We start from the raw sequence: 14099 nt of genomic DNA on the forward strand, positions 1-14099 counted from the left end.
GTTCGGATTGGAGCCCGAGTGTTCCGAGAGTGGAGGCGAGTGGCGCTGCGGTGCACCGGGACGCGACGCATATCGTGTAAATAAACGTTCCCGAAACGTTCCGTCGTGCTCGAAGTTGAATCAAGCTGAATATTCCCCTCAAAATGCCGATCTTGGACAAGAGAAAGGGGGACGACATTCTCGCGCTGGTGCCCGCGTCGAAGAGAACCAAGAATGAGGTCGTCTTCAGCAGCAGGGAGAAGGCGGTCGTTCAGAGCGTGAGTATAACCTCGCAAAGTGCTTATGCGTGTACCTCGGGGGAGAAATAACGTTTGCTCGCGCAATGAAATGTTCAAGGGCCCACCGCGGACGTCCGCCCTGATGTCGATGATAATGCTGCTGGAGGGACACCAGGGAGACATCTTCTCCATAGAATTTCACCCGGAGGGACAGTACCTCGTGTCCACGGGATTCGATCGACAGATCTGTAGGTTTTGCGCGGCGAACGGGACATGCGGTACCGAAGTTTATATCGCCTGTAGATTTCCCGAGCACAGCTTTCGCCAATGCGCCTCGAATGTGCTCATAAGTTTGCGACGGATACCTGATAATGGTGTAATAAAATTTGACGAGTTAAACCGTGATTTTCGAATGTTTCGTTCGTGCAGCTTGAAGCCGAACGAAAGGAAGTAATCGCTTTAAAACCAGTTATGCTCAAGAAATCGAAAGGTGATATCAGTTTTGCCGGTACTGTATTTGTGTTCAAATTCACAGATTTCTATGTACTACTGGACTGCTACCTTTGGGCTGAAAAGTGAGACAGAGTTCTGCCATGTCTAGCTATGTAAATAAAGTAGCGTAATAAACTTTCAAGTAATCGATTTGAATACACGAATTTGCTGACGATAATAATTCCACGTATAAGAAAACTGCTCCATGTCCGAAAAAGAAATTGGCGCGTAGAACTAATGTGGAAAGAAAACGGTATATAGATTCACAATTTTCAGAAAAATTACAAGATTTACAAGTTGGGCTACCTACATCTTACCTTGTGGCCCACATTGGCGTGTTCTCATATGTTTAGTATAAAGTAGTGTGTCAGTGATAGACCGATGCATGCATACTACTTTATTTACCTAACAAGATCTGGTGGCACCCTCGCCTCACTTTTCAGCTCGACAGTGGCAGTCCAGTAGTATACAGAAGTCTGTGAGTAAACCTCGATGTATTTTGTCTAACAAAGTGTCGGGCGTCTTTGCAGTTATCTGGAATGTTTACGGGGAGTGCGAGAACATTGGCATCATGACTGGACACAGCGGTGCCGTGATGGAGTTACATTTCAGTCCAGACGGTAATCACCTGTACACAGCCAGCACGGACATGACGCTGGGCCTGTGGGATATAGTGGCCGGGACGCGAGTCAAGAAGCTCAAGGGCCACACCTCGTTCGTGAATTCCGTGTCAGGGGCGCGACGGGGACCCACGCTGCTCTGCTCGGGCAGCGACGACAGCACGATACGTGTCTGGGATCCTAGGAAGCGGGGTCAGTGCTACACGTTGAACAATACGTATCAGGTACCGGCCAAAAGTATTTCCTACTGAATGACGACGCGCCAGTTGCGTGTCCAAGTGCAAACTTTAATGATGTAACGTCGTCAGGTGACCGCAGTGACGTTCAACGATACGGCGGAACAGGTGATCAGCGGCGGGATCGACAACGACATAAAGGTGTGGGATCTTCGGAAGAACGCGGTGCTCTACAAATTGAAGGGACACACCGACACCATTACCGGACTCAGCCTCAGCCCCGATGGATCGTACATACTTTCCAACGCCATGGATAACACGCTCAAAATATGGGACGTGAGGCCGTTCGCGCCCTATGAGCGCTGCGTCAAGATACTGTCCGGGCATCAGCACAACTTTGAAAAGGTGTCGTATAAAATACATATAAAATAATAAAATAAATACATATGAAATATGTATATATGTATCAAGTAACTATTAATGTAACTGTTAAATTAGTTACTAGTTATAAAAAAAATGCAACTGAGTTAAGTTGCAGTTAGTTGGACAGAAAGTAACGAAGTTAAGTTCGAGTTGCAAAAAAAAAAGTAACTTCGTTACAAGTAACGAGTATACTTCCCAACCCTGGATAATACTATGAGTATTTAGTAATTATAGCTTGTACCATGAAATGAAAAAGGTTGAGAATCGCTATAGATAAGATGTATCTGGGAGATACGTGGCTCTTTACATCGCTCTTTTCAGAACCCTGGCCGAGGTGATAATTTCTCGCAATAAACTTTGAATAAAATATTTAGACACCGCCACCCTGTCACGGCTCTCAGTTCTTTATTTCTTGAAATTTGTGTTTAACACACATGAGCTATGCTAATTTATTATCTTTTCAGAATCTTCTGAGATGCGCGTGGTCACCGGACGGTAGCAAAGTTTCGGCGGGTTCGTCGGACCGATTCCATTACATCTGGGACACCACGAGTCGTAGGATATTGTATAAACTACCAGGACACAATGGATCTGTGAACGACATCGATTTCCATCCGAAGGAACCCATAGGTGCGACAGAGATAACTTTTAACGGAATGAATGATCTCCCGTGCGAATGTAGAGAAGGTATTCGTACATTCTCGACTGTACTTCGACGAGTAACGATGTCGCGTTTGTTTCAGTGTGCTCGGGATCTAGCGACAAGCAAATCTACTTGGGCGAAATCGAGATTTAATAAGCGCGGGACTTGATTAATATATCTATCGTATTTGTAAAAAGAAAAACTGAGGGAGAAACGTTTGTGAATATCGGCAATTTGTCTCTCGTTGTTTTCATTTCCTCTGCTACACATTGCGCGTCCTCCTTCCACCTTTCAGAGATATAATTCTCGTCAATTAGTCGTATTCGCGGGTGACAATAATGAGACTCGCGCGGAGTCGATAACAACGAGGGTCAATCTCTCCCTGCAATTTCCTCGATCGGCAAACGCGACTGCATGCATGCCTAGCGTCGTCGATAAGTCGTTCGATCGATCCAGTAAAACGCCGGCGTGGCCGCTCTCGGGTTTCTCTCTGCTAGCCGCGGGGAGTGCTGGCGGCGGTGGCGGCGGCGGCGGCGCGGCGGGGCGGCGAGAACTAAACCACGAACTAAACAGAAGAAAAAAGATGGCCGCCGCGAGGCTGCCATAAAGGGGCCGCGTCGCTGCTCGCGCTCGCGGAAATGGGACGTTGCGACATCCCGAGTGTCATCATCGTCACAGTGACAAGTGTCGGGGCGTGCGGGCGACCGTCGGCGGTGAGGGTGACGCGCCAAGGGTAGCGGCGGGCGGTTGAGACTGGAGTGGAGTGGTAGAGCGGAGCGCGGCAGCGCACCGCACCGCGCTGCACTCGTTGCGCGTCGCGGCAACGACGGTGACGAGGCGAGAGCCGACGGCGACGACGACGGCGACGAGACGGTGGACGGAGGGGGCGACGACGACGGCGGCGGCGACGGCGGCGGCGACGAGGACGACGACGAGGACGGCGGACCGGCCGGAGGCGCGCGAGATGGCATCCGACGGGTAAGGGCCCTTCGGCGAGGAGGAACTCCTGCCGAGTCCCCTCGACTGCACCCGGCTGCACCCCGGAGGTGCAGCCGCGCGCGTTTACCGCTCTAGGGAAAACGCGGCCGTCGCGATATATACATACGCGGGCACACACGGGACCGACGGTGCGCTCGCAGATCGATAGTGAATTTTTTTTTACAGTCACCCGTCCCAGTTTTCTCCCTCTCTCCGTCTCCGTCTCGCGCTCTACTCTCTCTCTCTCTCTCTCGCTCTCTCCCCCCGTTCCGTCCCGTTCTTTCCCTTCGTACGGGCGAGAGAGAGAGAGAGGGAGAAGAGAATTCGCCGTCGCTTTTCTGATGATAACCGAGCGCGATTTCCCGCTGCGCTCCTTGTTCCTTTCGCGCTCAAGTTAGCCGCCGTCGCGATTGGGCGGGTCTCTCTTTCTCTCGCTCTCTCTCTCTCTCGCGCGCGCGCATACACACGTTTTCGCAGTCCGCGTTTACAGGCTCGTTCGCGTCGGGCGCCGTGCACGCCGTGCGCGTTTTCCTCTCGGGGCGCCGCGCCTCCGTTTCTCTTCCCTTCTCTCTCTCTCTCTCCACGTTCTCCTTCCTTCCTTCCTCCTCCTCGTCGTGCGCGCGCGAGCGCTACTCCGCTACGTGCGCTCGCGAGCCACGCGCGAATGGATCTCCGCGGCCTATTTCAGCCAATTAAACCGCCAGCATGACATCAGAGCGGACGGCCTCTCGCGTCGCACATCGCGGCCCAGCATTCCTATCAATTTGCGGGGTTCGTCGGGGCGGGGCGGACGGACGGGGGAAGCACCCTCCTTCGCTCTCGCCCCGATCGTCGCCGCTCCGTGGGCATCCTCGCGCGCCGCCGATCTTGAGCGGTCCCCGTGTCCCTCTTTCCAACCCCCCTCCCTCCCTTCCGCCCCCCCCCCATCCCCGCGTCCCGACGAGGGCGATTTTTTTCCCCTCGGCGAGGCCGAGCCGCGCGACGCTCCACTTAGGTTCCCCGGCCCCGCGTTAACGCGGCATCGGCAGGTCCTGCCGGTCCGGCCACCCTGGTCCCCGCGGGAGACAACGCGGCGGATGTAAATAAAAAATGGAGGCCACGGTGCCGACGGTGTTCCCGTCGGTGCCTCGCACCCGGGGCCGCCTCTGACTCCGACATATCGATCCCGCCTTACGATTTTATCGTCGAGGCACATGCACATGCACCCGAGTGTGTCCGCGCGTCGTTCGCGAGTGACGAAAGGAGAGGGAGAGAGAGAGAGAGAAAAAAGAAAACTGTCTCGGAGGCGAGCGGCCCGAGACGGCGAGTGAAAGTTTAGGGGAAAAGAGTGCGATTTAGAGCCCGTCCCGCGCGCACGGAGACGCGGTGCCCTCGTCGCCGCCGGGTTATCCTGGGGACTCGACAATAGACCTCTCTCGCGGGCGGCTCTGTAGAGCCACCCTTCCCCGTGGTAGACACCTAATGGCTGACAATTGCAGCAGGATGGAATGGGTGGAGATCATAGAGCCGCGCACCAAGGAGCACATGTACGCGAACCTGACCACGGGCGAGTGCGTGTGGGACCCGCCGCCTGGTGTACCTGTGTAAGCTGCTGCCTCATATCGATTCTCACTAGTGCTTTTCGTGCCTCGCGTCTATTGGGTCATCCCCGCGAGTAACGCGGTCTCTCGGGCATGTCTCCCGAGTCTCGGGCCATTTCGGGCTTTCAATCGTAGCCCACGTCTTTCCATTTATTGCTCGCGCTTTTTCTACGTGTCGCAGGCCCGGTTTCACCAAACGTCGCTTAATTGTAATCTTAGTTTAATTCACGTTTGCCTCTTTCGAAAGTAACAGTTGGAAAGAGACAAAGAACGAACTGATCCAAAATTAAAGTTAAACGACGCTGGGCCTAAGGCCCAGTTTCACCAGACGTCGCTTAACTTTTACCTTAGTTTAATTCACGTTTGTCTCTTTCTAAAGTAACAATTGGAAAGAGACCAAGAATGGACTGAACCAGTCTTAAAGTTAAACGTCGCTCAATTTTAATCTTAGTTTAATTCATGTTTGTCTCTTTCTGGAGTAACAGTTAGAAAGAGACGAAGAACGAATCAAGCTAAGCTTTAAGTTAAGCAACGTTGGTGAAACCAGGTCTAAGCCTAATATTACGTTTGTCGTGCGACAAAATTTTTCAAGCGCGTTGATTGGCTGCAAGGTAGTAAAATTCTCGAGTATCTAGACAGTTTCTATTCAGCAACGACAAATGTAATACCAGCCCAAGGCTCTACAATGGCTCTACAATGGACGCAGCAAATCGCAAGGAACCAATCACAGCCAAATATGAGAAGAATAGTCGACCGTTGTTGACCGATTTCCTGCGGCTCGCGACTTACTGCGTCTATTGTAGAACCAGCCGAAAGGTAAAACCTTAAGCAGACATGCAGGAAGCTACCTGAACGTGTTTGAGCGCGGGAATAAACCGAGTTCCCGTTTTATACCGCGTTACTTGTGGGAGGACCCGATGTTTGATTAATGGAAGGGAATCGGCCCTCGAAATCAGTTCTCTCGCATGTAAATCCATGTCGTTTTTCCGACGTCCACTTTCGCCGGTGCCGCTTAACTTTGATTCTCGGCTTAACTTACTTTTTATCTTCTTCTGGTTGCAGGAATTGGGAAAAGTTGAAAACTCAGTTGAACCGAGATTAAAGTTAATCTGCACTTGGTAGCAATGGACGCAAGTCAAATGTTAAATTGATCTTGTATTTCGACTGATCTCTTTCGCAAGGTCGCGCGGAAAGAAAAGTGTAGCTGCTGAAGACCGCACGTGGCAACTAAATTTCAGTTGTAAAAGGTGGGCAGCTAACGTTCAGTTGTGATAGCTAAATATTTTGCTGCTGTGCCTGCTGCATCAGGTGCGGCAGTAAACCGTTTGCTGTGCTGCAGAAATTTATAGTTACGGCAGCAAAATATCTTTAGCAAACCATGATATTAGCTAACGGTAGCGAAAATTTGATCTCCAGTGTGTATCTAGATTGTACGCAACTCCTGGTTTTTGTGCCTAAATTCTGGACCAGTTCGAGAACAGAAATGGAAACAAATTTCATAAGATTGAACGACCTGGCCAATGTTTTTATTTAAAAAAAAAACCGATTACAACGTTTCGGCCCCGGATTCGGGCCCTTTTCAAGTGATCTGAAATCGCAAATTGCAATGCTGAAAGCCTATCGCCAATCAACCAGAGATTCATGCCTGGATAATAATTACTGCGTCGTTAGTCAATCGCCAATACCGTTGCACAGTGATAAACTGGGTAGAGACAAGAGAAGAGTCATTATAACTGTTACACACTCAACTAACAAAAATTGAAAGTTGCGTGAAATCGAGATACGACCTCGCGGAAGGGATCAGTCGATTTGCTTTATATTCGTATGCGCAAGATCATTTGTGTTAAACGTTACACGCGTGCGACCACCTACGTTTGACTCTCGCGGCCCCTTTTTAATTATTTATTTTTTTATTTACATCCACGGAGTCTTCCACTTGTGTTCGCCAGATATTAAATACTTTCGAGGCTGAATCGAACGTCCGGCGCCCAATTAGCTGTTGTCTCGAAATTGCATTCCGCGCGTTTAACTCGATTACGCGCGCAATCGGTTAATCATCGCCAAGCGGTTACCGCGGTAATTATTTTAGAGAAAGTTATACCTCGGAGAAAGTACTAAAAGTCACCGTGTTATTACGGTACGCCCGGTACACGTCCCGTTTTAATAAAACCCGCAGGAAGAAGACGGACAACAATCAGTGGTGGGAGCTGTTCGATCAGAACACCTCGCGGTTCTACTACTACAACGCGACGTCTCAGAAAACCGTGTGGCACCGCCCGACGGACTGCGACATCATACCGCTGGCGAAGCTTCAGGTAAAGGGGAAACAAACGTATGCCCGCGATATGATTTGAAACGCATCCGTGCGATATCGGCACGCGTGAGTCACGTCGATCGAATCGGCCAGTTCGGCCCTCCCTCGTTCGAGTGTAACCGCGGATAAAGATCCAGATAAGATCGCCCGGGCGCGCCCGGGAACTTTGCGCTCGCTTGCGAATTCAGCGCGGAATCCGCGAGTTCCGCGTATACACACGCCCTCGCACGCGCGTGAACGTACGTACGTTGCTCGCGAATGTGTGCAATGATTTGCGAGCTTCTCCGGGATAGCGCGCGTTACAGAACTCGCGTATCTTAAAGCGGCGTGGATATAAGTGTGCAAGAGCGCGTCTGCTCTCTTCCCGGCTATAAATAGACGTTTGCGGCGGGGAGAAAAAACTCTGGTTTACATTATGCCGCGCCGCTATCATGGAACTTCTCGCCGGTGATAATGCCGCTCGTTCATTTCGAGTTTGACGAAAATATGATTGCCAGATGTCCCGGAAAACCGCGTACATTCCGCGCGCGCACGGAGAGAATTCTCTCTGCAAGTTTATCCTGAAAAATCACGTAATCGCGGGACAACGTGGCGTCTCGGAAGCGTTTTATGAGGGTTTTTCGAAATCGCACCGTACATTTTACTAGCGGAATTTCCCCCCCAAAAGACTCTCGCGAAGCTCTTCAAAATGCCACGTCGGCCCGCGATCGCACGATTTGCACACTGAAAGCAAAAATCTGATAGACTCGACCAGTCGTCTGTTATAAAATGGACGAATCGGAATTCCTTTAGGATTTACCAGATGTGTAGTGAAGTGTAGCAAACTTCTGGTTATGAAATATCTTTCATGGTAAATCCTAAAGGAATTCTGATTCGTTCATTTTCGAACAGACGACTGGTCGAATCTATCAGATTTTTTTTCAGTGCAGGGAAAATATTCAAGGAGAATTCTCCCCGCGCATACATTCACGAATATTAGATTCTAAAACGATACACGAATGATAATATAAATTGCGATCTTATCTGTGCCAAACGCACTATGAAACGCGTACGTTGTCGTACTCCCCCTATATTTTATATAGATGGAGAAGATTAAGGTCGGCAATCGACTGTCGTCAACTTGTACTCCTTTTTTTTATTCGCTTATAATTCATATGCCTCTTTTATATTTGCGTAGACGCTAAAACAGAACACGGAGCCTCCGAGCGGTAGCACGCCCGACACTCAAAAGGTAACAACCGAGCCGAGAAAGAAAGAATCCGTCTCGACGCAGACGCAGACCCCTTCGGTTAGTCGCTCGACGCGATTCAACCACCAGGAGAATGCGAATCTGACTCCGACGCTGGTAAATATTAGTTATTTTAAACGATCGAGCTATCGTGAGATTATGGAGCGAGAACGTGTGTGAGATAATCGATTAAGTGGCGGCGAAAAGATTCACTAATTGGAGAGAAAATTTAATAATATTAATATCGAGCTGTTTATATAAATAAACAGTTGACTAATGAAGGAATAGTTTGAAGAATATTGTATTTCTTCTTAAATTTAACTAGACGTCATTGTCACTTTCGACAGATTCCGCATGACTGCTACGTTTGTTTTCTCTTCTCGTAGCAAGCTCTCTCTCTTGGTATCGCGAACAAAACGCGGACCTCCGCGGTTGGCGTCGACCTACAGACCTCACCTCCTTCTCCGTCTCCGTCCGCGAGGCGGCACCATCACCACCATCATCATCACAATAACAGGCATCACAGGCACCATGACGTACCTGCGGCACGTACCAGACAGCACAATCATTCGCAGGACTCCGGCAGATCCAGCGACAGCTCCGTCTCGCACAGCAGGACTTCCCTGGAGTCGACCAGTTATCGTCTGTTGGACTCGCCGCACAGGCACCATCATCGCACGGCCGCGCAAACGCCGGCGAACGCCGCGCAATCCTCCCCCAGGCAGCACAGCGGCGGCACCCTGGAGACCAGGTGTCACGGAAAGAGCGGGACACTCGAAAGCGTGAAGAATCAGAAGTCCGTGTCGCTGGTGGGAGAACCGCCGCCGCTGGGCCTGTCCCTCTCGACCAGCACACCTCTGTTCAAGAAGAAGACTTTCGCCGACCCGCAACGCGAAGGTAGGGCTGGAAACTTGGACCTAGACAAAAGTAAAAATGGTAAGAATGTATGACACATTTATGTTTTTACATTTTTAGCCACGTTCCTTTGTTACGCGCGAGCGGCCGCGTGCATATCCTACCGGTAGTATCGATTCATTTCCTGGTGTTTCAGGTAGAGAAAGTAGTAGAGGCTCGTACGGTCCCGAGCCGAGTACATCGCCATATCGCGATTCTCTGATGGAATCCCGAGTCTTCAGGCAGGAAATGCCGCCGTATCGCCCGCCTGAGGTTCAACTTAGCCATAGTTACAAATCGCAGGGCGAGAAGTATGGTTCCTTAATGGAGAGTGGCAATCGTTACCATAGGGATAGAGAACGGGAGATGCAGCAGCAGCATCACCGGGAGCGAGTCAATAGTCTCGATAAAACGAACCCGCCAGCCTTCTATCCGAGTTCCATGCACTCGAGAAACGTGAACAAGCAGCCGCAGGATGGTACGGGTAGCATAGGTAGAAGGCATCACGGGTGCTCCGCGTCGCTTTCGGAAGCGAATGTCAGGGACGTGTACGGCGCGATGCTGTCCGAGAGAAACGATCCTGCCAAGAGTCTTGGCAGGTCCGCCGGCGTACATAGTGGTAATTCGTCGAAGCAACGAGGTGGTCTCGAAGCGGTGGAGCGGGAGAGAGAGCGGGAGCGCGATAGGGAAAAGGAGTACAGGCGAAACGCAGCGTGCAATAACTCACTGGACTGTAAGCGAGATAATCTTTATGTTTCTTTCGCCACCTTCCTGTACGCGTCTTTTGTAATGCACGGTTTGATTATTATTTTACAAGGTGTGCCGCAGGCGTTGGGTCGCAGTTACAGTTTCGTGCAACAGCAGAAGCAACAGCAAAAAATACAGCAGCAGTTGCAGCAGCAGCAGCAGCAACAGCAGCAGCAGCAGCAGCAGCAGGCTAGAAGGAGAGAGCGGGACGACGATGCTATGCACGAACGTTACTTGATGATCAGTCAAACCCACGAACAATCTAGACAGAGACTTAGTAGTAATACTAGCAGTAGTAACAGCAGCAACAGCAGCAGCAATAGCGCCGCGGGCGAGGAGACCGAGGGTCACGCCGAAGGAGACGACAGCAAGAAGAAAAGAAGTAATGGAAATCCCAGTCCCCCGCCGTCGCCGTTTTACGGTAATCTGCTGGCTGATGCTGATCACTTATTACCGTTGCAACATTACATTATTCAACAGGCGAAATTATCAGGTAACAAACCAGAAATCTGTCCGACGTCGCGAGCGATTTTTTTGTGAACTGGAACACGTTGCATTGTTCCTCTTTTGTTCACGACACGCAGGTTGTTACAAGTTTGGAGATCCTTTACTCGTAGAAGAGGGAGAAGATTCTCTGGACGAGGAAGGTGGCAGGGGCGAGGGTATCGGCGGAAGAGGCGATGACGATTCCGACGATCAATTCGCCGACGACGAAGCGGCCAGCAATCAAGGCGATTCTTCCAGTCAAGAGTACCTCGAGGATCACTACGCGGGTGTGACATTATTTTGGAAAATTATAAAATGCGCTTTTATCGAACGTGTAATTAACGGCGTGTCCTTTCTCGCACGGTTGCTAGATTTAGGTAATTACGACACCGCAGGCTTAGCGACTTACTACACCACAGCCGACACCCTGACGAGGCCGCAGGCGCGACCGCCGTCGCCGCCGAACATCGTGTCTCAGACGGAAGCGAGGGACAGCGTGGTGACTACGAGGCAGGTCTCCGTGCCCACCGTGAGTTCGACAACTCCGAGTATCGGTATAACGAATGTCGATAACACCGACCTGGACGAGGCGCGGAGGGACGACAGCACGGGCGGCGGCGACATCGAGAAATACGCGCAGGACAATCTCAATTTGAATTGCGGCAGACCGAAAGGACTGAGGCTGTTGTTTCGAAAGAAGTTCAGCGTGCGAGACATCCTCAGCTGGTCGAAAGACCCGATACCGCAACCGATGCTCGCGATGGTGGACGGCGAGAAGCTACTCAAGAGGGAGGCTTGCAATCTATTCCGATTGGTTCAAGTGTACATGGGGGATCGCAAGGCCAACGTCGGTATGACGTTGGACAGCGTCGCCATGGATATCGTCAACACCGCGTTTACGAAGCCGCCCCTGCGGGACGAGCTGTACGTTCAGGTCTGCCGGCAGACGACGGAGAATCCGCGGAAGGAGAGTCTGCGGCGCGGGTGGGAGCTGATGGCTGTGTGTCTGGCTTTCGTGCCGCCTAGCGCCACGTTCGAGCCCTACCTGGAGGGCTACATGAACAGGCATCGCGATCCCAACTTCCAGTTTCCCGAGGTCGCCAAGTGGCCGATACACGTGCAAGTCAGTCATTACGCGACCGTGGCCTGCAGACGATTGCAGCGGATCGGCGCGCACGGCAAGCGACAGCCTCGCAAGGCCACGGTGGAGGATATCGACCAAGCGAGGGTAATTAATTGCCTTGATAATTACCTAATATCAGGCCTGAGAGCTGTCCCGTTTTTCGTGATTGGCGAAAGCGATACGCCCTCTGTGGACATTGGCTACGTAGTTCATGTCCACGTTTTTCAATGTCCACAAAGGGCATATCGCTTTCGCCAGTCACGAAAAACGGGGCCGCGGCAGCTCTCGGGCTTCTCTCTGATTATCAGTTATCGAGGGTGGATTGGCTCTAAAAATCTGACGTGTCCCTCGTGCTTTTCTCGTAGATACAAATCTTCCGCGCGTCCATGTTCGGCGCGACGCTCTCGGAAGTTATGGCTTTGCAGAAGGACCGCTTCTCGCATAGAGAGTTACCATGGATACAGACTACGCTGACGCGCCAGGTGCTCGTGCGCGGTGGCACGCTGACCGAGGGCATTTTCCGGGTGTCCGCGGACGCCGACGAGGTCAGCGCGTTGAAGTCCTGCTTGGACAGGTTCGAGGACGGGGCGATTCTGGCAGCTTCTCAGGACGCACACGCGCCCGCCTCCCTGCTGAAACTATGGGTACGCGAGTTGTACGAGCCGTTGATACCGGATTCCTTCTACGTGGAGTGCGTGTCCATGCGGCACGACGATCCGGAAGCCTCGGCGGCGAACGTGGCCGCGCTCGTTGAACGTCTGCCGGACCTCAACCGTCGTGTGCTGTGTCATCTAATACGCTTCCTACAGGTAAGAAAACATTTTTGTGCATTCTCAGTGAGAGAAAGCTGAATGAAAATTCGTCTGCTATTTTCACCGTGCGTTCAGCCGCGTGCAACCGCGTGCGCTCTGTATTCATATTCATGTCTGACGAAATATCGCGCGCTCTTTAAACAACGTAGACCTGTACGTACAGCAACGCTTCAACGCTGAACGCACGGTGAGAGTACGGGGGGATTGCATGCGCTCGACGCCGTCGAGTCAAATTGAATACAACGTCTTTGGGGACGCTACGATACTGAAACCAACTTTACAGATATTCGCTAGACCCGAGGTGGTCGCCCGCACTAAAATGGACGCCAATAATCTTGCGATGGTGATGGCGCCGAATGTATTGCGGTGTACGTCCCAAGACCCTCGGGTAATCTTAGAGAACGCACGGAAGGAGATGGCCTTCGTCCGTACTCTCATCGAGTCATTAGACACCGCTTGGGTCGATGATCTTCACTGACCGTATCCTATCGCGCTAGAAAAAAAGTCCGCTCTAGACTATTATGCCAAATGAATCAGCTGTATAGTCACGTCTATTGTTAGTTATCTCTCTCTTTCTCTCTCTCTTTCACTGTTCTCAATTTATCTTCACGCTCTTCTTGTTTGTCCAGTCACCAGTTTTCCCCCCATACTCCCCCATAGTCCCCCATAGTCCCCCATATAAATGTTCTTCGTAACGGTAATTTAGTGCTAAAGTCTTACCAAGCTAATCGATCAACCCGCTCCCTTATTTCCTATTTATTATTTATATACAGATTCTATGTTATATGACAGATTTTAGAGATTATATTAGATTATATTATGTATATCGCTATATTATATCATATTATATATTTTACCAATCCCTTGTTACCGCGTCGAACAAACGTGGACGGCTTTTTTACTCAATCATTGTTGAATCTCGTGTAAGATAAAAAAAAGAAGAATCATGTGTTACCGTGTATAGCTGCGCTCCGCGATAATCTTTTTGTATAAGCGACGGATTAACGTGTAAAGCGTTATTATCGAGGAGTAAACACTGCGAAAGATTAGCAAGCTGTAGTCGCAGGTGTGTTTCTTCGATTTTTCCCCCGAGATCTCCAGAAACAAAAGTAACACACTTTACATGAACTTCCACGAACACACAAATCTCACATATATTTTATAAAAAAATATTCCTCATTTTATTTTTGTGCAATAGTATTCATACTTATAACTAATAAACTTTATTTTACAATGCAACAATCTATACAGTTATAAAAATAGCTCGAAATATTCCTATCACTAACAAGAATTGCCTTTCGTTACATCTTTTGTACACTTTTATTCATAAAGACTATGAGCAAATAGCAGTATAGTTTGTCATCT

At 50.4% G+C, this 14099-nt stretch overlaps 2 protein-coding genes across 3 annotated transcripts; both read left to right on the plus strand.

The window, feature by feature from the left end:
• Positions 1-24: 24 nt before the first annotated feature.
• On the plus strand, positions 25-2805 carry LOC105567347 (U5 small nuclear ribonucleoprotein 40 kDa protein). Its single transcript, XM_012022153.1, has 6 exons — positions 25-257; positions 337-466; positions 1241-1554; positions 1639-1911; positions 2394-2559; positions 2673-2805. The coding sequence occupies exons 1-6, from the start codon at positions 144-146 to the stop codon at positions 2723-2725; spliced, it is 1050 nt and encodes a 349-aa protein (XP_011877543.1). The 5' UTR covers positions 25-143; the 3' UTR covers positions 2726-2805.
• Positions 2806-4800: 1995 nt separating this feature from the next.
• On the plus strand, positions 4801-13980 carry LOC105567349 (uncharacterized protein DDB_G0283357). Of its 2 annotated transcripts, none has more exons than XM_012022156.1 (10): positions 4801-5133; positions 7307-7445; positions 8622-8789; positions 9059-9608; positions 9724-10299; positions 10384-10806; positions 10898-11086; positions 11171-12027; positions 12288-12731; positions 13018-13980. In XM_012022156.1, the coding sequence occupies exons 1-10, from the start codon at positions 5012-5014 to the stop codon at positions 13210-13212; spliced, it is 3663 nt and encodes a 1220-aa protein (XP_011877546.1). In that variant the 5' UTR covers positions 4801-5011; the 3' UTR covers positions 13213-13980. The 2 variants fall into 2 exon arrangements, with proteins under 2 accessions (XP_011877546.1, XP_011877547.1); XM_012022157.1 differs by having other exon boundaries at positions 9059-9569.
• The last annotated feature ends 119 nt before the right edge of the window (positions 13981-14099 follow it).

Source organism: Vollenhovia emeryi, unplaced genomic scaffold (genome assembly GCF_000949405.1).
Source record: "Vollenhovia emeryi isolate VEMERY1.0 unplaced genomic scaffold, V.emery_V1.0 DF939138.1, whole genome shotgun sequence".
Classification (NCBI taxonomy): Eukaryota; Metazoa; Arthropoda; class Insecta; order Hymenoptera; family Formicidae; genus Vollenhovia; species Vollenhovia emeryi.

What these genes read in the sequence shown, in the direction of transcription:
- LOC105567349 (XM_012022156.1), top strand. Translation starts at nt 5,012, where the DNA reads ATGGCTGACAATTGCAGCAGGATGGAATGGGTGGAGATCATAGAGCCG. An exon ending in CGAATCTGACTCCGACGCTG is followed by an intron (nt 8,790 to 9,058) that starts GTAAATATTAGT and finishes CTCTTCTCGTAG; the next exon opens with CAAGCTCTCTCTCTTGGTAT. An exon ending in CCTAGACAAAAGTAAAAATG is followed by an intron (nt 9,609 to 9,723) that starts GTAAGAATGTAT and finishes CTGGTGTTTCAG; the next exon opens with GTAGAGAAAGTAGTAGAGGC.
- LOC105567347 (XM_012022153.1), top strand. Translation starts at nt 144, where the DNA reads ATGCCGATCTTGGACAAGAGAAAGGGGGACGACATTCTCGCGCTGGTG. An exon ending in AGAAGGCGGTCGTTCAGAGC is followed by an intron (nt 258 to 336) that starts GTGAGTATAACC and finishes GAAATGTTCAAG; the next exon opens with GGCCCACCGCGGACGTCCGC. An exon ending in GGGATTCGATCGACAGATCT is followed by an intron (nt 467 to 1,240) that starts GTAGGTTTTGCG and finishes GCGTCTTTGCAG; the next exon opens with TTATCTGGAATGTTTACGGG.